General features: G+C 36.5%; 1 protein-coding gene across 4 annotated transcripts in view; it reads left to right on the forward strand.

The window, feature by feature from the left end:
- The window catches only part of LOC117406999 (protein diaphanous homolog 3-like), a 279229-nt gene that overhangs the window by 119644 nt on the left and 134878 nt on the right, over positions 1 to 24707 (forward strand). For all 4 annotated transcript variants that reach the window (XM_059029364.1, XM_059029366.1, XM_059029367.1 and 1 more), the window contains 8 exons: positions 1502 to 1612; positions 2108 to 2226; positions 3277 to 3393; positions 7799 to 7917; positions 8025 to 8089; positions 10637 to 10741; positions 13331 to 13651; positions 14505 to 14619. In XM_059029364.1, coding sequence (XP_058885347.1) covers positions 1502 to 1612; positions 2108 to 2226; positions 3277 to 3393; positions 7799 to 7917; positions 8025 to 8089; positions 10637 to 10741; positions 13331 to 13651; positions 14505 to 14619 — 1072 coding nt within the window. The remainder of the gene's footprint in view (positions 1 to 1501; positions 1613 to 2107; positions 2227 to 3276; positions 3394 to 7798; positions 7918 to 8024; positions 8090 to 10636; positions 10742 to 13330; positions 13652 to 14504; positions 14620 to 24707) is intronic.

The following is a 24707-nucleotide window of genomic DNA, read 5'->3' on the forward strand; positions in this document are numbered from 1 at the left end:
ATGTAGCTAGCTGTCTACAAGATTAAGCATGGCAGCAGGTCATCAGCAGGCAGCAAGATAAAAAGGAAGCACAGTGTGATTCAGCAGGATACCAGTGTAGTTGTGATGCTTTGTGTTTATATCATGACAGATGCTGAATGCATTTCAGGTCCTGTGTGAAATTACAGCAGACTTAATATTCACAGCCATGTACCCAAAATATCCACCTCTCTCTCAGCAGAACTTTTCAAAGCAGGCTCCCGAGTGGCGCATCCAGTAAAAGCATTCCACGTGGAGTGCAGGATGCGCCCTATAGCCTGGAGATCGCAGGTTCAAATCTAGGCTATGTCACTGCCGACCATGACTGGGGGTTCCTAGGAGGCGGCGCACAATTGGCCGAGCGCCGCCCCGTCGGCAGGGGAATGCACAGTTCACCGCTCACCCCTGTGGCCGATAGGGCACCTGCGGTTCTGCAGTGGAGCCATCAGATCTGTGTTGTTCTCTGGCACTGTAGATCTGGTGGCCTCGTTGTGGATACGCAGTGCGAAAAATGACGGATTGGCAAATAACAATTGGGCATCCAAATTGGGGAGAAAACTGGGGTAAAAAAAAAAAAAAACATTGGCTGACTAAATTTAAAAAAAAAAAAAGAAAAAATTTAAAACATTGCATGGCTGGAATAGTTAGTAAACACTGTAAATAATGATCTAGGCATAAACAGCAATAGATCATGATTTTACCTATTCATGTTAATATAAAGAAAAGTATGTTTTCTGAAGTAGTTTGAAAGGGTGTTCACACATCTCCCTTGGTTTGTCCCATTGTCATATCGCAATCTCCTATGAAATGTACTATCCTAGTTGCTGGTAACCCAAACTCGGCATTTGAATTTAAAGATACAGTCCCAGATAACTCAGGAGACGTTCCAGCTTCTTGTAGGCTCCATACCCAGACTTGGTCAAGCTGTTGACGCTGCAGGGGGTGGCCCAACTTGCTTCCAGCGAAGACTACAGCATATTGACAACTATAATACTATAAGGGACATGGGTATGCACATTTATGTGGGACTGAACTGTACATTTTGGCATTTGATAACATGGATTATTCCCCTCATTTCTTTTGTGTTTGTGATCTAACAAGATATGACAACTGGCAGCTGGAGAAGGTTGATATCAAATGCTTTGGGTTTGTAGTTGAGTGGTTTTAAATATTGACCGCAGTATATAAGTGCAGCAATCTGCAAATTAAGGGATACTTTTTCTAGCTTGGTATTTGTGTTTACTTTGCAACAGATTTATTTAACTGTAAAACTGAAGCAATTACGCTTGCAGCAGTGTGGGGGTTATAGAATGTATACACTCTGCCTTGTAAGAAATAGGACATATTGAAAATAGTAGGGCTTGCTTGATTTAAAAATGTAAATAGACTTGGTAATAAGTGGAATGTGTGAAAAATCCCAATACTGCTACATTTGTGTCCTTTTAACATTGAACTTCAATTTTCTGAATGTGTTCTGCTGTAGGTGGCTTGTATGCAGCTCATCAATGCTCTTGTTACATCTCCTGATGATTTGGACTTCAGGCTTCACATCAGAAATGAATTTATGCGCTGTGGACTGAAAGCGCTATTGCCAGTAAGTGCCCTGTAGACTGACTCTATATTAATATTTAAATCAGTTGTCCACTTGAGTGAAACATTATAAAATGCCTTTCAGAATAATGTATTAACCTGTATGAGAGGTTGCATGTACGAATCAATACCTATAACCAGAAATCATTACGTTTTTGTATTATTATTGTACACCGTTTGTTCCATCTTGGTTGGTTGTTTGGTTTTTTTTTTTGTTTTTTTTTTTTGGTGTGTGTAACAAAGTGCATTGTATTCCCCTTTCTTTGCAGGCTAACAGGATGTAGGATGGGACACATTTAAAATGATGCAAGATTTATGTCCCTTTTTTATAATTTAATATGGCAGTCATCCATCTGGGTTAAGTGAAATGGGGAAAACAGCATAACTAGCAGAATAGAGGATCTACTGATATGTAAATTGTAAGGATAAGAACTTTTTAAAATAAAACCTCACCCAATTTTTACTTCACTTTTTATTTTATTTTTTTATTTTTTTGCAGCATCTGAATATCATTAAAAGTGATGCACTGGACATCCAGCTCAAAGTGTTTGAAGAACACAAAGAAGAGGATATGATTGAGTTCTCTCATCGTCTAGAGGATATTAGATGTGAATTGGAATACCCTTTTAAGCAGTAGATCTAGTTGAGCACTCTGTGCGTGTAGGTTATCAAATGATCTTCATTATGTATGCATGGAACTCATACCTCAAACAATTCCTACTATATATAATATATCACTCTTGTGATACACATATTACTTCAGCATTGCAGATCTTGCATACAAAGAATGCACTAGCACTATAAAACGAATGATATAATATTATTAAATGTTGCTGTGCATTGTTGTTACTCATAAAAAGTACTTTGTAGGTAAATCTATTCAAGTTGCTCCCCCACATTTGCCCCGTGAACAAGCCTGAAGCCTGCCCTGTTCTGATTCTGTGACTGCTGTTCACTGTGGATTGTTGAGATCTCATGTTCTTTGTGTCCATGACATTCTAAACCCAGGATTCCAGAGTTGAAAGGCTAACTCTGCGTTTATTATAAGCTGTTTGTAGTTTAGATTTGAACCACCACATTTGGGATTACAAGCACAATTATTATTTTTTTTAAGGGGGGGGGGCAATATATAACATCATTGTATACTGCTGATGACAATCTCATTTGTAATGTTAGACCAACTTAACAGCAACACCAGTGGAATAATTTGAATTCTAAATTCGAGGAACAGAAAAAAAGTAGATTAGCTGTATTTCAAGTCACATAATCCCTGTTTATGTAAATGTTTCTTGATATTCCTGTTATTGCTAAGATTTTGTTAGTTTCGAGGGTTTATCTAGGTTGTTTAAGTATTTTGTATTCATATTTGATCTAATTTTCCATCAAGAATCATTCGCACTTGAGCAGAAGTGGTCACTGAGGAACTAGCCACTGCTAACTTCCTCCTTAACCCTACGGGAGCACAAAGGCCAATGCAGTACTCACTCTGGGACACTCGCTAAGACTGGCAAGTTTGAATGTGTGTGATTCAAACCCCATTCACTTTGGCTCCTCCTGCACTTCAAATAGCAAAGCTTCTTACAAGGTAAACCATGGGGACACCCAAGTAATGTATTTAATAATGTTACTAGCCGCACATGACAGCGCCTTTCCTTAACTCTGGCTTACTGATGTCAATGATGTCTACCACATGGTGCTGAACATGGTAAAGGATACGGATGCAGAAGGTTATTTTCTCTCCATTCTTCAGCATCTGATGCTAATCAGGAACGACTATTTTGTAAGGTAAGGGTATCACCGTCACAATATCATGTTATTCTGATAGTTTAATAATAATTTCTATTGTGTTTAACCAACGTTTCTAATGCCTATTGATAATCTGTCTGTACTGACAAAGTAAAGACCTATATTTTCTGATGTAACACCTCTTAACATGCAGACAAAAGTCTTGTGGGCTTGAAAAAAGCTATGGGTTGCCCCAAATCCTCGACAAGATATTCTAAGAGAGAAGAGAAAAAAAATACTAAATTTCAAATGGAGAAAAGGCAAAACATGAACCAATGTTCAAAACTATATTGAGTCTATGCCTCAGAGTGCAATGCGTGCTGAAAGCCAATGGTGGAGTTAAATTAAATTGGTTTAAAGGCAAAATAAAATGTTCAGAGACTTTTATTATTATTACACCGTTCATTTTGTATTAAAAAAAAAAAAAAAAAAAAAAAAAAAAAACTGTATTGTGCTGAAAGACTTGTCAGAATGCCACTAGCCCTGAATCCACTCGCATTACTTCTAAGAGAGATTTGCAGCGATGCAACTTTATTATAGGAAATACTCATAAATGGAGCTTCACTCAACACCTGTATATCCCGTCAGTCACCGTATAATTGTACCACATTAAGTTTTCTATTTATGTATGTTTCTAAAAATGTGACTGAAGGTGATGTACATGAAAACCATTTCATAACATGTACTCCACTTTTAATTATTAAAGGTTATTTGATCGAATACAGTCTAGTTAGGTTTGAACAAGAACAATTGACACATTACCAATCTCCCCCCCATAGGGTACATTTCAAAGAGGACCTGTTCAGTATAATTTAGACTGTGCAACTAGTGTTAAAAATGAAGTGCTTGGTTTATACTCCAAAACCTCAGACTGACATTGCCAACAAAGATAATTCAGTTGCTTTAATCTACACCCAAGGCCTATATTCTTGCCATTTTATGCGTTATATTAAAGGTTTTAAACTTCCATTATTATTTTGTATGTTTCCTTGTCACTGATGGTGTGGAAGGTGAGCTTCAAGTTGATCAAAAGTTGTTGTTGTTTTTTTTTTTTTTTGTAATCTAAAGGATATGGAATATATCAACTCTAATATAAATTCTTGAGATTAATTAAACTTCCTCAAACTGTATTGCAATGTTTCCGGACATTAAATAATGAAAATTCCATGCCAATTATCAAGCCAGGTTAGATTTTAAAGGATTTGTTCTGATTTGACAAGTGTAAGGCAGATCACTGGTTGTCTACACACAAAACTGATTGTCTGCAACACAAAATAACACACACACACACACACACACACATATATATATATATATATATATATATATATATATATATATATATATATATATATATATATACAGAATTAATAATCTACTCCACCACCCCCCCCCCCCCCTTCCATCTCAATCTTTATCCCTCCCAACCCTCACTGCTAGTGAACTCTCACTATGTCACCACCAAAATCAGTACTATTTGCCTACACCTGGCTTCCCCCGGACTAGCCCCCATCCCCAGCTTCTAATGCTCTCTTTACTGCTTTCCCCCCAAATCCATCATCTCCAAGGCCCTCCCTACCTCTTCCCCCACTGGACCCTGTCTCTGCCTCCCTCATACCCCCCACTTATCCTCCCTTACCTAGTCTGTTTAACTCCTCTGTCTATTTTTTTCTTTCCGGCCATTTTCAAATCAGCTACCATCATCACTCTGTTTAAACCCTCTCTCGACCCTGCCCGTCCTGCTAATTACCGCCCAATCTCTCTTCTCCCCTATTTCTCTAAGCTCCTTGAGTGCCTAGTCCATTTACACCTATCGCATTACATTTCCTCCAATTCCCTCTCCTCCCGATTTCCAATCTGGCTTCCGTCCCTCCCATTCCACTGAGTCTGCCCTTCTCACTCACTGTCCAGAATCATCTGACCACCTCCTCCCATGCTGGCCTCTCCTCAATTCTCATTCTCCTTGATCTTTCCTCTGCTTTTGACACAGTCGATCACCTCTCTGGCACACCCCTTGGCTGGCTGCAGTCATACCTATCTTCACGTACATCTGCTGTTGCTTTCAACAGCCTCACTCCCCTCCCCTCCCCTGTTGCTGTCGGTGGCCCCCAGGGCTTTGTTCTCAGACCCCTGCTATTCTCACTGTACATCTCACCCCTTGAAGCTCTTATTTCGTCAATTAGCTTCCCCTATCATTTCTTTGCAGATAACACCCAGATTTTCTTTTCGTTTCCCTTCTTTACCCCTGATCTTGCCGCCTGTATATCAGCTTGCTTGGCTACTATCCAATCTTGGATGGTGCGCCGATATCTTCTCATCAACCCATCAAAAACTGAAATCGTTTCCTTCCCTTCCCCCTCTTCTCCCCCACCCTGCCCCACCATCTCATTCCCTCCCTTGTCCCTCATTCCATTCCTCTCTGCCCGTAACCTCGGCATCATCTTCGACTCTACCCTTTCCCTTTCTGACCATATCAATGCCATAACACGCAGCTGCCGTTTCCACCTATTGAATATCTGCAAAATAGGCCCTTCCATTTCTTTTTTCTGCTACTAAACTTCTGGTCCACTCTCTCATCTTCACCCGCCTCGACTACTGTAACTCCCTCCTGATTGGCCTCCCCTCATACGCCTTTGTACCATTACAACAAATTCAAAACGCCTCTGCCCGTATCACATTCAACCGCCTCCGCTCCTCCCATACCTCCCCTCTCCTCCTCTGGCTACACTGGCTCCCTGTCTATTATCGTTGCCTGTTCAAATTTCTTAACCTTGTGTACAGATCTCTCCGTGGTCTTGCCCCACCTTCTGTGGCTGCACTGATCACGCTCCCAATCCCTATTGTCTCCCTCGGTCCCATCCTCGCCCTGTGCCTAATCCCGTTTTCCGTACCTTTTCCCTTCTTGCTCCCCTTCATTCGAATAAACTCCCACTTGCCATGAAACAGTCACCAACACTACGTTGTCCGCTCCTCCCTCAAAACTCATCTCTTCTCCCTAGTCCATCCTATTGATACTCCTGGTCCCTGACTTCCTGTTATGACCCTGCTTGCCCTGACCCTGACCTAGCCTCTGGCCCTCTCCTCTCCTTGATTTCATTTGTATCTCACCACTCTAGTCCAATAAACTTACCCTCTTTCTCCACCCACTTTTCTTGACTACACATTTCTGACAAAAATGGTACAAAGTGCCTCCGCTAAAGGCACTATAAAAATGTAAGTAAATTAAACAAATATGCAGAAGTACAGTAGTGTACTACAGTATATGTAGCGCTACAGTGTGTTTCTAAAGAACAGCACTGCAAACCACAGAGCTCAAGGTAACAGGCACTTCTAACTAGGCATGTGCCGACTGACTTGTATGGCATAAGTTCGCTGACTTGTATGGCAGAAGAGATCATGCAACACTAAATCAGCATTTTATAAATCTGCATTTTCAAGCTTGACATTTTTACAAATTGTATTACATTATTCATATTACTTTTATGTTTAACCTTTAAAACATGAAATACATTGTTTGCTATGAAAAACTAGTTTACTACTATAAATAAGACAAACATTGAAAAACATTTTTATTTTGAAATATTTTACAACATAATGTCCAACATTTTTACAACATTTCGCGTCAGACACATAGCCTAAGAGAAAACACAAACACAACTTGTGAACTATTCTGAATCATCCCTTCCTGATGCAAAGGTTCAAGCAATGCAGATGATGAACTGTATGAAAAGAATTGGAAAGCCCCAAGCATTCAAACAGCGGTTATGCATAAACAGAAAATCTGTTATACGGCGTTAACATGAGTAAAAGTTACAACAAAAAAGTTATATATAAGAAAGCCAAATAAAATGCTGTCGCAGTTAATCCCACAACGACAAACTAAAACTCCATCTTAGATATACAGTAGCCTGTTGAGGGTGTTCTCTAATCGTTTTAATTAACTGTGATGTCCTAAAAAAGGATGGGGCTATCCGTGTAATGATCTAAGCTTAATAATACAATTAACATACAGTACATATTTCTTCTGACTTTACCTTGGCACAAAAATCCAGTGCCTTGCCAGTGATGGAAATACAACACTCAATGCATAGCAGTTTGATCCACTTCTGGTTTTACTATGCGTTTAATAGAACACTCCACCTATACATTGTGGCGCTAATCAAGCTCGTAGTAAAACCTGGAATGGGTGAAACCCCTATGCAACAGGAGTCATATTTCCATCCCTGCTCACGATGAAAGACTTCTGCAATTGTAATATACTTAACTTTACATGCAGTATTGCCTAGTACTCATATTTTAATAAAATCTGCAGGCTAGTTTGGTCCCTGAACATTGATCATGGAAGCAAAATAAAGCAGTGTGGATTGTTTAACCTTTAAATGATCTGTTTTTTCATCTGTTTTAGGCCACAATATTTCAAGATTATAGAAGAATGCGTCTCACAGATACTGTTACATCGCAGTGGTACAGACCCAGATTTTACATATCGCAAGCGCTTAGATGTAGATTTCAGTCACCTGATAGGTGAGTTGCATTGTTCTGATGAATGAAGAATTTAAATAAGAACTGATAAAGATAACGCACAGCTTTGTACACTATGAAAACTGAAGGTCTTTATCCTGTATCTGCAGATGTCTGTGTCGATAAAGCAAGAACAGAAGAGTATGAACAGAGAGTTTCAGAACTGGAACAGAAGGCAAGTACGGTTGCTGTTTTCTCAAGTGCAGCACTTTTTTATAGGTAGTTTTCTTAAGAATCATTTAAGATGCCATTTAACTTGTTGTTAATGAAAAGAAGATTCCAATTAACTGTATTCTCAGATTAAAAGATGGCTTAATTGATTTTCTTGAATTCTACTTTTTAACTCTAAAGAGGGTCTATTACTGTAGTTAGATTAGATTCCTTTCACTATCCAGTATCTGCACTTCACTCATCACATGAAAAGCTGTCTTGTACATTTAAAATGTTTATTTTTACAAAGAAATAGTCTAAAAAAAAAAAAAAAGAATCCAGTATAAAACATGTTTTACAATGTAACAATGTGTAGCTCTCGCTCATACCTGTGACACTGCCACTCACGACTCTGGAACTGCTGCCTTGATGTTGCAAAATTCAATGAGCTGTCAAGCATCCACCACCACTGACACATGTGACCCAATTATTATTTAATGAATGATTATTTCAGTAAAATATTAGTTTAACACAATGGTACACTGACAAAGCTTTATATATATATATATATATATATATATACAGTGTGTGTGTGTGTGTGTGTGTGTATATATATATATATATATATATATATATATATATATATATATATATATATAATATGTGTATACAGTGTGTGTGTGTATATATATATATATATATATATATATATATATATATATATATATATATATATATATATATATATATATATATATATATAGTGCCTTGCAAAAGTATTCAGACCCCTGACCAATTCTCTCATATTACTGAATTACAAATGGTACATTGAAATTTCGTTCTGTTTGATATTTTATTTTAAACCACTGAAACTCAAAATCAGTTATTGTAACGTGACATTGGTTTCATGTTGGGAAATATTTTTAAGAAAAATAAAAAACCTGAAATATCTTGCTTGCATAAGTATTCAACCCCCACACATTATTTGGTAGAGCCACCTTTCGCTGCAATAACTGCTTTAAGTCTTTTGGGGTAAGTATGTACCGGCTTTGCACACAGTGTCGGAGTGATTTTGGTCCATTCTTCTTGGCAGATTTGCTCCAGGTTGTTCAGGTTGGTTAGACGACGCTTGTGGACCGCAATTTTCAAATAGTGTCACAGATTCTCAATGGGATTGAGATCAGGACTTTGACTGGGCCACTGTAGGACATTCACCTTTTTGTTCTTGAGCCTCTCCAATGTTGCTTTGGCCTTGTGCTTGGGATCATTGTCCTGCTGAAAGGTGAATTTCCTCCCAAGCTTCAGTTTTTTAGCGGACTGAAGCAGGTTCTCTTGCAGTATTTCCCTGTATTTTGCTCTATCCATTCTTCCTTCAGTTTTATCAAGATGCCTAGTCCCTGCTGATGAGAAGCATCCCCACAGCATGATGCTGCCACCACCATACTTCACTGTAGGGATGGTGTGTCTTGAGGCATGGGCAGTGTTAGGTTTGCGCCACACATAGCGCTTTTGAGTTTTGGCCAAAAAGCTCTATCTTGGTCTCATCTGACCACAAAACCTTTTCCCACATCGCAGCTGGGTCACTCTCATGGTTTCTGGCAAACTCCAGACGTGCTTTCAGATGGAACTTTTTGAGTAACAGCTTCTTTCTTGCCACCTTCCCATATAGGCCAGTGTTATGCAGAGCTCTTGATATGGTTGACTGGTGCACCATTACTCCACTCCCAGCCACTGAACTCTGTAGCTCGCTCAAAGTGATTGTTGGCCTCTCTGTGGCTTCTTTCACATGTCTCCTTCTTGTTTGAGCGCTGAGTTTTGAGGGACAGCCTTTTCTTGGCAGTGCCTGGGTGGTGTGATGCGGCTTCCACTTCCTGATTATTGATCCAACTGTGCTCACTGGGATATCCAAACACTTGGATATTATTTTGTACCCTTTCCCTAATCTATGCATTTGTATTACTTTATCTCTAACTTCTGTAGAATGCTCTTTGGTCTTCATTTTCCTTCAGATTCACAGCCTGACCAATGATCCTTCAACAGTGGAGTTTTTATCCAGAAAATGTAACAGCAACTTTAATGGTTCACAGGTGGAGGCCAATGGTAAGGTAATTGTGTCCTCGTTAGGGCAATTTCTTTCATCGGTGTAAACTGGGAGCTCCCACAGCACAGGGGTTGAATACCTATGCAAGCAAGATATTTCAGTTTTTTATTTTTCTTAAAAATATTTCCCAACATAAAACCAATGTCACCTTACAATAATTGATTTTGAGTTTCAGTGTTTTAAAATAAAATATCAAACAGAACGAAATTTCAGTGTACTATTTGTAATTCAGTAATATGAGCGAATTGGTCAGGGGTCTGAATACTTTTGCAAGGCACTGTATATATACACATACATACATACATACATACATACATACATACATTAAAAAAATGTGGCTTGTACATAGCCTTCTTCAAAAAGGATGGTTATACTAGAGGTAACAAACTGTGAAACAACTTTCTGTATACAGTAATTGTTTATAGTGTTATGTCCTTGAGACTAAAGCAATGATTTACTTTTGTCTTTCAGTTTGATGAAGAATTTATGGCTCGACAAGAGGCCCAAGCTGAACTACTGAAAAGGGAAGAAAAAATCAATGAACTTGAAGCAGAATTGCAGGCTTTTAGATCCCAGGTAGTAGAACATGTTTAAATGAGATTATTGAATTCCGAAATATCTGTTGGTGAAACCTATTTTCCTATATACCTTGAAGTCTTAATATGGCCTTTACCTTTTATATACTGTATTGTTTATTTTATTGAACATGTTGCTATTTTTGTTTCTTGCCATAGGTTTAAAGTCTGCTAAATGTTTGGTTTTTAGAATACTTAATTTGCCTTGGTTGTTCCAAATGCATCTCTGTCTTTGCTCTAAGATTGTGTTAATTAAACAGATTGCTTATTTTTAAAACCGGGTGTCGAACACTTTCCAAGTAATTAACCACAAAGGCTACAGACTCTGCTGCTCCTCAGTTTGGATTTAATCACTGATCCTTATCCCCAAACAGGAAATTGTTCCTTTAAGCAATGTATTCAACCTAACTCCAGGCACAGGCTATTCTGCAGTGAAAGATAACTCAAACCTCAATAAGAACTTTTTCTCTGATAATTTTTCTATTTAGAAAAGTAAACAGATTCAAAGCATGCTCAAATGGAGTATAAGCTTGGATTTTGAAGACGCAATGGCTACATATTGCTGTGACACCTTTAGCATGCCGAAGCAAGGAGTTACTACTGTGTTAACAATTGCGTTCTGAAATTGCTTCCAGGCTCATTGGCTCACAACACTACACAAATAGGATTTACATCTTTGAAAGTAATAAGGTCTTGCTTTTGTGCTTCGCTCTATTGTACAAATGAATACAGATGAATTATAACAACGTCTTTACTGATTCTCTAAGATACAAAACAGCATTACATTATTACTGGTAGATGTTTTGCACATCACATCCAGCACAATTGTAACACCAGTTCAGCTGTTTATCATATGTATATGTAGGGCATGGGTAATACTTACAGTTTTTCACCTGTCTTGTGTAAATGCTTAGAAACAACTAGCAACAAGCTAGTATCTGGTAAATGCAATGTATGTTTTATACCTCAAGAGGTAGTAGCAGCAAAGAGACCATGGCTGAACTTTTGTAACTCTTCAATCTGAAAACTGTTGCACAGATCAATAAGTGGTTTGCTCTGTAATACACAATTTGAGGAGATGTGTTGCCTTGGTTACAGAATTTGATTTCCGCTAAAAAAAAAAAAAAAAAAAAAAAAAAAAAAAGGAATACAAATTAAGTCATTATAAAACCATGTCACAAAAATAAAAGTAACGCACACAAACACACCTAATTAAAAATAACAAGTGACAGCTACAGTACTGCAGTGCCAGGTCTATTATGCATACTGAAGAATGTATTCAAATGTACATTGGCAAGGAAGATGATCTATAACTATCTGGGCCTTAAGGCTGTTTCATTAAATGAACATAATAAATTTCACTGTATCTGCTTTGCATAATACTCCAATGCAACACCATCAAAATGATTTGAATGCAGGGACATCTCTGAAACCTAGTGTTCAGGTGTTGCAGGGTACCATCTTCATCCATAGGGAACATTGATCAGGACCATTCATGCCACTAACTCATGCTTGGCAATGGAATTACTGCTGGAGTAAGCAGAAGCAGGAAGTCACTCTTTAGTATACAAAAGAGCTGCTGTTGCATTGGATTCATCGCTTAATGTGTGTGCATTGGCAGTTCAAGGTTAAAGTATGGATGAATTCTTATTGCAGACCTGGCATTGCCATAACTCTAGCTGTCTTTGCCATGCATGACCTATAGGTTCTCACTGCTGTCGGCACATCAGCATCACTATGTTCCTGCTGATCAGTCTCAGGCTGTTTCAAGCCTCAGATCTCTGTAGCTCTCTAGCAGCTATTTATCATCACTGCTTTCCAAGTATCTTTCAGCAGCAGATGTACATTGAAGAAAGGTTCTTCTGTTCATCAGCCATGAAAAAACTCTTGTCAGTTAAACAAAAAAAGGACCATGTACTGCACTACAACAAATAATGTGTGGAGAAAAACATGCTATTTCTGGTGGAAGTTTCCCTTTTGACCCAGAAAATGTTAGTCTGTTTTCCTATCAATGACTATGCATACTTTTTTTTTTTTTCTTCTAGGATTATATTCTAAGATTATAATTAGTTTTGTTGAAAACATGGTGCTCCTGGAAGGTGTAGGGCAGGGTACTGTAATTTTGGCTTGATTTAAACACCTTATCAAAAAATCATCGGCTTACAAGGACAAATTGAAACATCCATCTTACTGAGAGTGATATTCTTCCTTATTCTCTGTAATTTTGTTGCACATCTTGTTTAGTGAATCGAGGTGGCCACAATTAGTTGTAACATTGTAACATTTCTGTAATATTATTTTATTATCTTAGTCGATGTAAATACCCAATGCACACCTATTCCATAGTTCCATTTGCATTATGCATAATTAATAACATGCTTATAGATTGTGTATAAGCACTTATAATGGTCCTTGTTGTGTTCTGTTTAGTTGTTAATATCAGGTGCCATAAAGCCTGTTATATAATTGTAAAATATTACAAAGTTGTTATTAAGACCTTAAGTGTATTTTTCTCTTAAATTACAATAAAATGACACCAACTGTCATGAAACTTAAAATATGTTGTTTTTTTTTTTTGTTTTTTTTGCAGTTTGGAGCAGTGCCAGTTGGAGTTCCGACTCTTCGATCACTTCAAGGAAGTGTTTTTAACTCGTCCCCGCCACCTCCACCTCCACCTCCACCCCCCTCTGCACCTGGGGGATGTGCCCTGCCACCTCCCCCTCCCCCTCCCCCTCCCCCTCTCCCAGGATGCGGACCACCACCCCCCGCTCCCTTCGGGGCCCCTCCTCCACCTCCACTCGGGTTTGGGGGGGCAAACTTCTCCCCGCCCCCCAACACACTGCCTTTTGGAATGCGGCCTAAAAAGGAATTCAAGCCTGAAATCTCCATGAAGAGGCTCAACTGGTCTAAGGTATAACATGATGACTCCCTAAGGCAGTAATCAATAGATAGCAGGCCTCAAAAAAACAGCTTTCTTGTTCTGTAAACTTGTTGGTATTTGTATGAATTTTTTGTAAGTTTTAGATGAGCATTTCGGAGATTCTGGATATTAAGTATGACTAATTTGGATTTATTATAAGATGACTTAGTGTTGTGATTGAGAAGACGTGGGATGCAGTTAAAACATATCTGTTTTTACTGTACTATTTGTACATTGTTTTATTATTATCTCCAGATACGAATTATGATTTGCATCTGATTTTAGCTTTGTTGTGAACACGAAATAATTAGCAATGACAACGTGTCAGCAGCTACAGGATTTATTGGTGAGGCATGCATCATTTTCTGTAGTTTTTGGTGCACTAAAAATAGGTGTAGATAATAATAATTAAAAAAAAAAAAATGGTTTTGTTTAATTTCCTTGAACATGAATCAATACAACGTTGTCTTACTCTGTATATAAGTAGAAGTTGTATACACTAAAATGCCCAAGGGATATGGTACAGTTTTCGCATGATAGTTTTAAACTAGTTTTTATAATAAAATGGAGGTGGCAGGGCTGTTACCACTACAGCTAAAACTGGTGCCTGTAAACAAACTAGTAAAGTAAACAGAAATATATATTCCAAATCAATTTTATTCTAAAATCAGTGTGTTTGTTGAGTCTGTATTTTAAGTTTGCCAATCAAGTGCCACCCGCAAAGCTACTTTTTAATGCAATCATTTTAAAACTGAAAGCAACAAATGATCCAGAAACGCAGGTTGAAACGTTAGGACTCGATCAGAAATAGCTTTTCTTTTTTTTTTTTTTTTTTTTTTTGCAGATCAGACCCTGCGAGATGTCTGAAACCTGCTTCTGGATAATGGCAAATGAAGACAGATATGAGAACCCTGACCTGCTGGCTAAGCTAGCACTTACATTTGGGTCTAAAAAACTCGGTAGGGTTCTTTTATTTTTATTAAACATGGTTCTTTACAAGAGTACATATGAATCATAACAAGTAAACTTGTGCTATTGATATACTGTGAGTATTTGCAGTATGAAAGCTTTCAGAACAGTTGCTCATGCTGTGCATTTCATAGCTTTAATTATAGTTGGTCTTCAAATGTACATTTGACATTTTTAATTTTAGGACAACAATACAGTACATGTTGATCAAGTGTTATTTAAAAGCCCATTTTATTCCAGTGAATGAAACATGATGTTCATTTCGTTATTCAAACTGGTGTGGTAACTTAAATCACTGTATATTGTTTCTGATCCCCAGTTTTCAGTAGTCAAAATAGTGCACTCCTGTTCAGCAGCTGTCCATTAGCCAGTAACATTCTCTTCTGACAGGTGTTTATGGTGTGTGGAAAAAACACAGCTTTGCATTAATAACCAGATTATTCCAGCAGTAGTTTCTACAAGAAACAGAAGACTTCTCGTAATTGCCTTCTATGGACGCTTGCATTTATGCTGCATTGTTTATGGAAGTATTCACTAGATGGCACCACCTACTGTGTGTATATATATATATATATATATATATATATATATATATATATATATATATATATATATATATATATATATATATATATAAGTGCCAGTGCAGCTTTTCTTCAGTTCAGATACTGTATCAAAAGGGAGAGACAGAAACAGAAGTTAGACTTTACAGTTTGAACAACACATACTGTATTTACTGTAGAAATATTGCATGACTCACTAGTGTAGGGAATTGGGGGACATGCTGTAGGAGAGTTATATCCGACTCTATAATAATCGAGAACCTTATAGCGAGGGAGCACTGTATATACACATACAGACATACACCGGATTCTGCTGAGTCAACACCCCGGGGGTTAGAGTTGATGTTAAGGCAAAAGAGGGGAGGGGCCTTGACTCAAGACAGGGATGAAATAGCAAACAGTATTCCTCTAATATTTTTTAACATAGTTACATTAAAGAATCAATAAATGCAGTTAACATTTATTAAATGGTGAAATACAAAGTAAAGGGTTTGCCTGAAAAAAGGGTGCTGCGTAAATCCACTGTAATGTCATTTTAAATTCATAAAACACACATTAACCTTTAAAGCGGAAGTATATTGTAAGTAAAGAAAGAAAGAAAGAAATGGATTGTAGCTTAACATGAAAGCGTAATCAATTGGACTCAGAGTCTGTATTGTCAGATCCAAAACGAAAAGTGCTTGCAATTTATTCAATCGATGCACAGAGCAACTACTGTACTGCACAGCTTGTTCTACTCACTTGAAGCTCAAGATTTGAAATCTCAGACATTATTTGTGCATGGTTATTTTTTAATTGTTTTGTGCGCATGATGATTATTAGAAACTCTTTTTTTATTTTTATTTTATTTTATTATTATTTTTTTAATCTATACAGGTCCTACAGGAATGTTTTGTCTCAAAGCCAAAACTGTATTTCATTTAGTGTTAGAAAAAAACAAAAGAAAATGGTTAAGGTAGTCGGACAAGCCTTCATATTTAACTTTTTACTCTTTGTGGGATGAAGTTTGATAGTAATATATATCCAGCTATAACATCTGTAATTAGATCTATAGCTGCCATTCAGTTTCAGTATATGAAATGTATGATAACACTTATTGACCAAACAAAACAATTATGATATGTTAATAAATGCTATATCTGTTTAGAATCCTCACACACTGTTTAAGCTTGTAATAATGCATGTAAAGTGTACTGTTGCCTTGAGTACCCTTTCACATGTTAAAAGAAGTTAGCATCTGCTTCCATAATTTAGACCACAGTTAATCTAAAAAGAACAGGCAGTAGTTTCAACAAAATACCAAATCCATTAGCCATGTACACCATGCACTTTATTTCTAAAAAGTGACTGTCATTTTTCCCCTGACCTAATTTGCCTTAATAGCTTGGTGACATTGCTGGAGCTGTTCATTTTAATCACTTTTGCAATAAACAGTAAAAGGACAATGAAGGACAAGTACTATAGCAAAGATTATATGGTGTTTTTTTTTTTTTTTTTTCTTGTACATATTAACCTTTTCTCCTGCTAGTCCCTGTACAATCACGCAGACATACACACACCAATCCTTGTGAGGGTGGCATGCAATTCTAAACATTAACACAAGGCTCTACCTGTTAATTCCTTTTCTTCACTAGGAGAGACATTTTGCCTAATTGCATCCTATTTTTTTCCCAGCATCTCTGGGAGCTTGTATGCATTTGCAAATTGGCTGCCACCACTTTTATAATTGCTAATAATTCCTAAAACATTAAGGCTTGTAACTTTTTATAATTTTCAATTTCATAGAACTTTCTTGAGCAGAATCTAACCTACAAATTATTGAGTGGATCATAATCTGGGATTATTATTTATTATTATTTATTTCTTAGCAGACGCCCTTATCCAGGGCGACTTACAATCGTAAGCAAATACATTTCAGAATCACAGTACAGCTGTCCATGTGACAAGTTTACATATTTTTAGAAAACTTATTGTCTGGTTAGGACGAAACTTAAGAAACAATAAGAAAGTTATTGAATGTGTATGGTGTCTCTCCAACTGTGTGGGTTACACTTCAATTTATTACATGTATCTAAAGAACTGTTTATCTAATTTATAATGAACACAACTTATTGGCCGCAAATACTGTATGTCACAGTTAGGTTTACATATATCTAATCAATTAATATGATCAAACTTAGTGTCAGCATTCTGTACTTAAGGACAAGCTATTGATGGTATCAGAATCTGGGAGCTGTTAAAGCACCTTTTCATATATAAGGGCTGTGAAGCGATTAAAAAATAATAATAATCGCGATTTTTAAAAATTGTAATCTTATTTAAACTCATATTTGATTACTTCACCCATCTCATAAAAACAAAACAAACCAAAAAAAAAAAAAAAACTGTTTTCTTATTTCTGGATTAATAGTGTTGCCATTCTTTTATAGTTTTATATTTATTTACACAGAATTATACTGAAATTCCAGCATTTTCTGTTAAATTGTGTTAACCAACTGCTAAATCACAATGTAGTTTCCTACTCTCCTTAATGCATACTTAAATTATACTGTATTTTCTTATCAGTTTCTTTTTAAAAAATAATTATATACATATCATTGTTTATAATAATTATGTTATAAAAAAAAATATATATAGTAGTTATTAGAAAGATCATAGCCATTGCTTTGTTTTTTCATTTTGTTGTGCTGGCTTGCTGGTGTATTATAGAACACTTTTTGACAAATCCATGTTTTATATCAATATGTAATCAATCTAAGTGTGAGCATTCAGTGTTTTAATGTAATTTAAACCATGTGAAAAACTCTATATAAACACACACACGTGCAAATTATTATACATGACTATTTCTTTTGGCGACACCACATAATTTGTCAGGTTGAAATTAATTGATAAGTTTTCAGTTCCAGATAGTGTATTTATTCACTGATGTATAAATATATACGTATGCAATAGGAGTCGAATTTCACTAATTAGAAGAATATTCTGTATAACAGACGATGCTACTTTCGGTATGATTATTTTGTTACATCTCACATCACTTTCCCCACATTAGCTGAGACAGAAAGAGGCACAAAGAGGGAGTTTTTTTTTTCTTTTTTCTGCACCCACTTCTCTGCCCCTCTTACCAGGGAAAGTCAGGAAGCAGTCGGTGCAGGACACAAACTAACTAGATGCTGACAAAAGCCTGGTGTATTAATACAAAAATACAGGTAGAGGACAAAAAAATGGAAACACCTGTGTAAATGAGGGACACCAAGTATATTGAAAGCAAGGGCTTCCACACAGGTGTGGCTCATGTGTTAATTGAGCAAGTAACATCCCAGCATGCTTGGGGTCATGTATAAAAATGTTGGACAGGCCTGGTTGCCTATAATTATGGCTAGCAGGGCTGCAAGAGGAGACCTCAGTGACTTTGAAAGGGGTGATTGTTGGGGCGTGTTTGGCAGGAGCTTCAGTGACCAAGACAGCTCAACTTGCTGATGTTTCACGAGCAACGGTGTCTAAGGTGATGTCGGCATGGAACTCCGAGGGAAAGACATCATCAGCAAAGGGCAACAGTGGGCGGAAGCGCATACTCCAGGATCATGATATCCGTGCATTAATTCGAAGTGCAAGGCAAAACAGACGAGCAACTGCAGATCAATTGACTGCAAATTTCAACCTGGGGTGCTAGCAGCCAGTTTCATCAAAAACGGTCCGCCAAGAACTCCACAGAGCGGGATACCATAGTGGCCCAACGCCCTATTAAGTGACTTTACTTTGGTGTTTAAATTTTTTTGTCTACTTCCTGTATATATTAATTATACACACCTTATTGTTCCTAGTATGTCTATATTATTTATATAGACTGAATTGGCACTAGGCAATCTAATCAGCACTTGGTACAAAGTTCAGCACTGTGGAAATTTGATAGGATTATTAGATTCCTACATGGTATTATAGAAGTGTGTTTGAAGTAGACCTTGAACTATGGTTTGCAATATGCCTGCTGGTTTAAAGTATTTTTCAGAGAGTATGATGTTGATGTTGTTGTTGTTGTTTCCTTTTTTATGGTATAATTAAATGGAAATGTATCGCACATACTGTAGTTCTACATTGCACTGACAAATCTTAATGGGTTTTCAGGATATAAACATTTTTACTGCTACTTCCAGAAATCCGGAATTGAGCAAAATGAAAAGAAGTAAATCACAATTGACTTGAAAAGAGACACCATTTGGATATGACAATATTGTATATTGCAACCTGATCTCTGTGTCCTGCATTATGACAAGCAGGGTGTTGCAGGGGTCAGCTGTGTGTGAATGTATTTATTACTATTCCATCTCTTTGTAGTGAAGTAGTTATCCAGTATGCCGATTAAACTGCTGCTCTCTGGTGGAGCACCAATATATTTCTCAAACATTTACAACGTAAACTCATTTTAAAAATATCATGCACACAACAGTGAGGTTAAAATTTTACCCTGATAGTATTACATGTTCTTGTAGTGTGCATGTTTGTTTTAAGTTGTTCATTAAAACTTCACCTGTACAGTTGTTCACTAATTTCAAGTCGTCCATCCTTTCAATTTCTTTCATAAATATGTTGCTTAAACAACAAAAAGCTCTTGTACAGTGTTGTGCAGTCTCTCCAATGCTGTGATTGTGTCCTTGGCATTGTCGTGAATTGGTTTGTGGTACTTGAGAAGCAAATTATCTGTAATAGTGATTTTGTACAATATACAAACGTGTAGTGAGAGAGAGAGTAAATCAAACTAACATAACTGTATTATTTCTTCATATAGTTAATGTAAAAATAGCTGTCCTACTCTGTTATCATTAAAAACAACAAACCACATTATATAAAGACTGTTTTATGATTGCTACAATAAAGTAGGCTCCTGAATGGTCAATAAAAAAAGATGAGTAACACTGAAGATTTTTGGTGTGGTATTGGTTAATCCATTCATCAAGAAACCTATGGTTGGCTTTCCATGTAAAGTGCACTAAATAATATATGTAAAAACAGTTTAGGGACTTTTAAATACGTTTCCCACTGCCTTAAATGATAGTACTGTAAGTTTTACCTTAATATCTTTTAAAGTGTATTCCAGGTCTTCCCTGTCCCTTTCTTACCTCAGGGGTGGCCAATTTCTGAAAGAAACTTGTTGTCCAAGGGACAAAATGCTAGAAAAATCTACTTGTCCTTCTTAAATACTTCCCCCTCCCCGTCACACAAAACACACACAAAATAAGCAGAATATAATTTAAAGAATATGATATAAAGTATTGTGTTTAATTTAACAGTAAACACAATCAATCAATTAGTGATTAACAGGGGTGGGTCTAGCCTTATAGCTTGACTGGTTAACTAAATTCTTCAAGATGCACAAAAGGTTCCCCGTGACCCGACCTCATCGCAACAAATTTATACCATACTTTAAGGAAATGTTTCTTTCAGTGCCGTTTGGAACACATTTGCTAGTACATTTAAGTAACATACTAAGAGTACAACTATAATAAGCAATACTTGGGAGTTATTCAAATATAAAAAATAGCTTCTGCCTCTTTCTTCTACTCTTTCTTTATAAGCTTAATTACACTTCTGATGTATAGGTGTTTTAGTTTGCTGCATCACAGATACGAAATCATTGCCAGCTATTACTGCTGCTTTGTGGAATTCTGATTTTCTTAATGTTCTACTGTAAATAGTTTAACTGCTGAACCCCAGATTTATAAAGAATATGTGTATAAAGTTTCTCTGATTTTTCTTTTTTACTGTTTTTCTACCAAAATACACGCAATATTTACAGTAGGCTCCATCAAATATTGCAGACATAAATGTTTTTTTCTTTTGTTTATTTTTATGATATATTTATTTTACTTAGTAGTACTATACTATACTTATAATTATAAAACTGATTGTTAGAATGCCTGCATACTGATTGGTCCATCAGTGTTCCAAGCCGTTACAATATCCAGCACAATGTCACGATTAGGAACTACTTAGGAACAAAGGCAAATCACTCCACCTGTGCTTAACCACGTATCACTACTCCACCAAAATCAAAGAAAACACCTGTCACAGTTTTCTATTTTAAATAAGATGCTGTTTTGGTATTTTATTTGTAGTACATACCAGTCATTTTCTGTAACTTCGGTCGGATCCAGTTGTCAGATATTCTGTTTTATTTTACTCCTTTTAGTTGAAAAATAAATGTAAATATGGTAAATCGCAAACTAGGTTAGTAACATTAAAATCGAAAGAAGAAAAATTAAATTTTTTGCCAGGGAAAGTTTGTCTCAATGCTTCTTAACAGTAAACTTTTTTTTAAAAAACATATTTCCAAGAAGTACACGCTTGACCACGAAGTGTTATAAATTACACAACACGATTTTATCAAAACCGCTAATACCTCAGCGACTGGTGTATTTTTTTTTTTTTTTTTTGTGATTTTACTAGATTGCTGCATTTAAATGTCAGGTTCATGTATTAAGAAAGCAGTAAACTTTAATTGCTCATTTACAAAAAATGTAAGTAATACCTTAAGTTTAAAAGATTAGCATGTGTCTTGACAGAGGCTGTCATCCTCAGGCAGCCATTTCTGGGTTTCTTTGTAACCAATAGAAGATCAGCTTCTTCCATAGCTAGCCAATCAGAAGTAATAGGGGTGGGACGTAAACACTTTTTAAAATGTTTGTTTATGTGCTAGACTTCCGCAATTCAGTTTTCAGAAACTTGCGTGGCTCTCTACAAATATAACCAGAGTGCCTTTCTAGCAACAGAGCGAACACATAGGAAAAATAAATAAATAAAAACGACTTGTCTGACGGGCAAAGTATAACGGCAAAACGTGTTGTCCGTCCTACAAATCTTGTTTTCCCGGGCGTCGGGCGATACGAATTGGCCAACCCTGTATCCTTCAGGTAAAAATCGTTTAATAAAAGATTCTGACTGGTGCTTCCAGGCAATGCATTTTCTTATGGCACCAGGAAAACCATTTTTCCTATCTAATGCCCCTCTATCGGCACTGTTTTCTAATAATACAGTAGATTCCCATTGCAGACACGTGCTACTGATCATACTCTATCAGATAGTTGCCATCTGCAGAATGTAAGTAACTGAACCGTGTTAGAAGCTATGATGTGTTCCTAAACTGTGAGAAACACCATCACAATGAAAATACCTCTGCATTGCTTTGCCTATTCTAGTATGTTTGAGCATTGATTCTAAAAGATAAACATGCATGAGTAACATTTCATCGTTCAAAAAATACTCATTACTAGTCCTTTTTTTTTTTTTTTATACCCATTTTTTTTTTTTACCTCTGGGCTGGATTTTCTTTTCGCAAGAGCGAGAACACGTACCCTGTTGTCAAATTGCTAACCATTCCAGGATCGTTTATGACCAAGGCCTATTATTATTTATTTCTAGGCAGACGCCCTTATCCAGGGCGACTTAAAATTGTTACAAGATATCACATTATTTTTTGCACATTATTTTTACATACAATTTATACAGTTGGGTTTTTACTGGAGCAATCTAGGTAAAGTACTCCACACTGCTGATGAAAATGAAATGTCAAATGGCTCTTGATGCTCCATAAAATGTGTGTTTACTATCTTTTGTCAATACTTTATGGTAATATTTTATCAAAGGCTGCCTTAACATATTCTTGATGGCACAGCTAGAGAGCAAATATAGGTTTCAGTCGTGTGGTATCTCAGGGAGAAAATGTTGTTGAGTATGCAATTATTTACCCAAAAACAATTATTTGACAACATTATATATTGGATAGCAAATTGAATGTAAAAAAAAATCATAGTCGTCAGAAATATAGCAGTGAAAGGTTAAAATATACAGGCTTCAGAAGTGGATTCAATGGTTTCTTAAAGTAAAAAATAAAATAAAAAAATGTAATGTAATGGACCCACTTTATGCACTTTACCTGCATTTCTTCCTTAATTTGTATGAGGTCCTCATTCAAAATTAATGCTTACTTCATTGGCTGGATGGATGGAATTGTATTTTGTATTTTTTATTTTTTATTTTTTTTGCAGTCTGTTGCAAACTTAACCAGAAAGAGAACCTGTAGATAGAAAATTAAATACCCATGACAGAAGCACTTCCATTAGTCTCCAACAAGCAGACCACTTGGTTGAGTGCAGTGATGGTAGTTCAGAAATAATGCTATCAGGTTTTTTTTGGGGGGGGGGTGGGGGGTAAACATTTATAATGTAATCAGTGTGTTGTAACAGATGTCATCAATTAGGCTGTGGTAAATTTGGTTATCTGGAAATTGTATCATAATCTGTATTCCTCAGAGACAGACAGTGTTCTGATAAAAGCTTAGTGACAATCCATTCTTGTACTAGCGTTTCCAGCTTCTTCCGATTATTGAGTTCAGTGCTGTTCTTAGGAAGGCTGGCTGTCCAGATGAGTAAACGGGCCTAGATCAGGGCTCCCAGTCATCCTCACAGTAAAACTATACTCTAGGTATGAGGTCACTCCAATGGTGATTTTAGTAGAGGCTACAGTCTGAGAAATCCTGGTGCCCTACATTGTTCTACAGCACATGCTGTATTGTTGCGTTGATGGAAGAATGCTTGCATTATTGCTTGAGCATTTTCTGATGTGTGTTTTTAAATGAAAAGTTAAATGTATTGACTTGTACCTAGCAAAGATGATTTACATTCCCTAATAAGCAGAACTTTATAGAGACAGCAGTGACTAGGTTGGTAGCAGATTCAGTTGTGTGGCTGGATAATGAACCAAGGTGGTTTAGCAACACATGCATTGTAGGGCGAATTATAATTCATGATAATTAATGAACATGTGTAATGGTTTAACTCAGTTAGCACTCTCTGGTACAAACAAGTTCAAGATCGCCAAGAAACAATTGCACAATAAAACACAAAAGTTTGTAAATTGAAATATGGTACACAAGTAGAGAAGGTTAATATAAAAATAGAATACATCAGCACATTAATCTCAGTAAGCAATTATCGTCAGGTAATATCTCAGCTTCAGTGTAAATATCAATTACATGTGAATGCTAGAATACATGAATTGTCTACAATTTGGCTTTCTATAAGAACTAATAACACTTAGCAGATGTAATCATATGAATATGCAAGCAGGATAAAGGTTTCAGTAAATATGAGTCAGTAAATAAATTAATATAAATTCAGTGAATTCTAATCAATAGGATATTACGAAATCGTAATCGATTCTTTATCAATCTGTTAAAAATGTATATCTTTTAATTGGGCACAATGGTACATATCTTTTAAAAGATGTATATCTTTTAATTAGACACAAAAATGGTAAGCACCAAATAAACCAAAAAAACACGGACAACAGCACAGTCCGCAAAGTATTCTCCATTGTTGGGCATGATGGGAAAAAGTTTTTTCCAGACAGAACTAACTGGTAATCAGCAAGAGAGCAGAGGGCGTTTGGAAAGGTGCAATGTCCTCTTGTCTGGATGAAGCTGCAAGTGAACCAAGTAAACTTAACCAAGTGAATTA

Source organism: Acipenser ruthenus, chromosome 8, assembly GCF_902713425.1.
Source record: "Acipenser ruthenus chromosome 8, fAciRut3.2 maternal haplotype, whole genome shotgun sequence".
NCBI lineage: Eukaryota > Metazoa > Chordata > Actinopteri > Acipenseriformes > Acipenseridae > Acipenser > Acipenser ruthenus.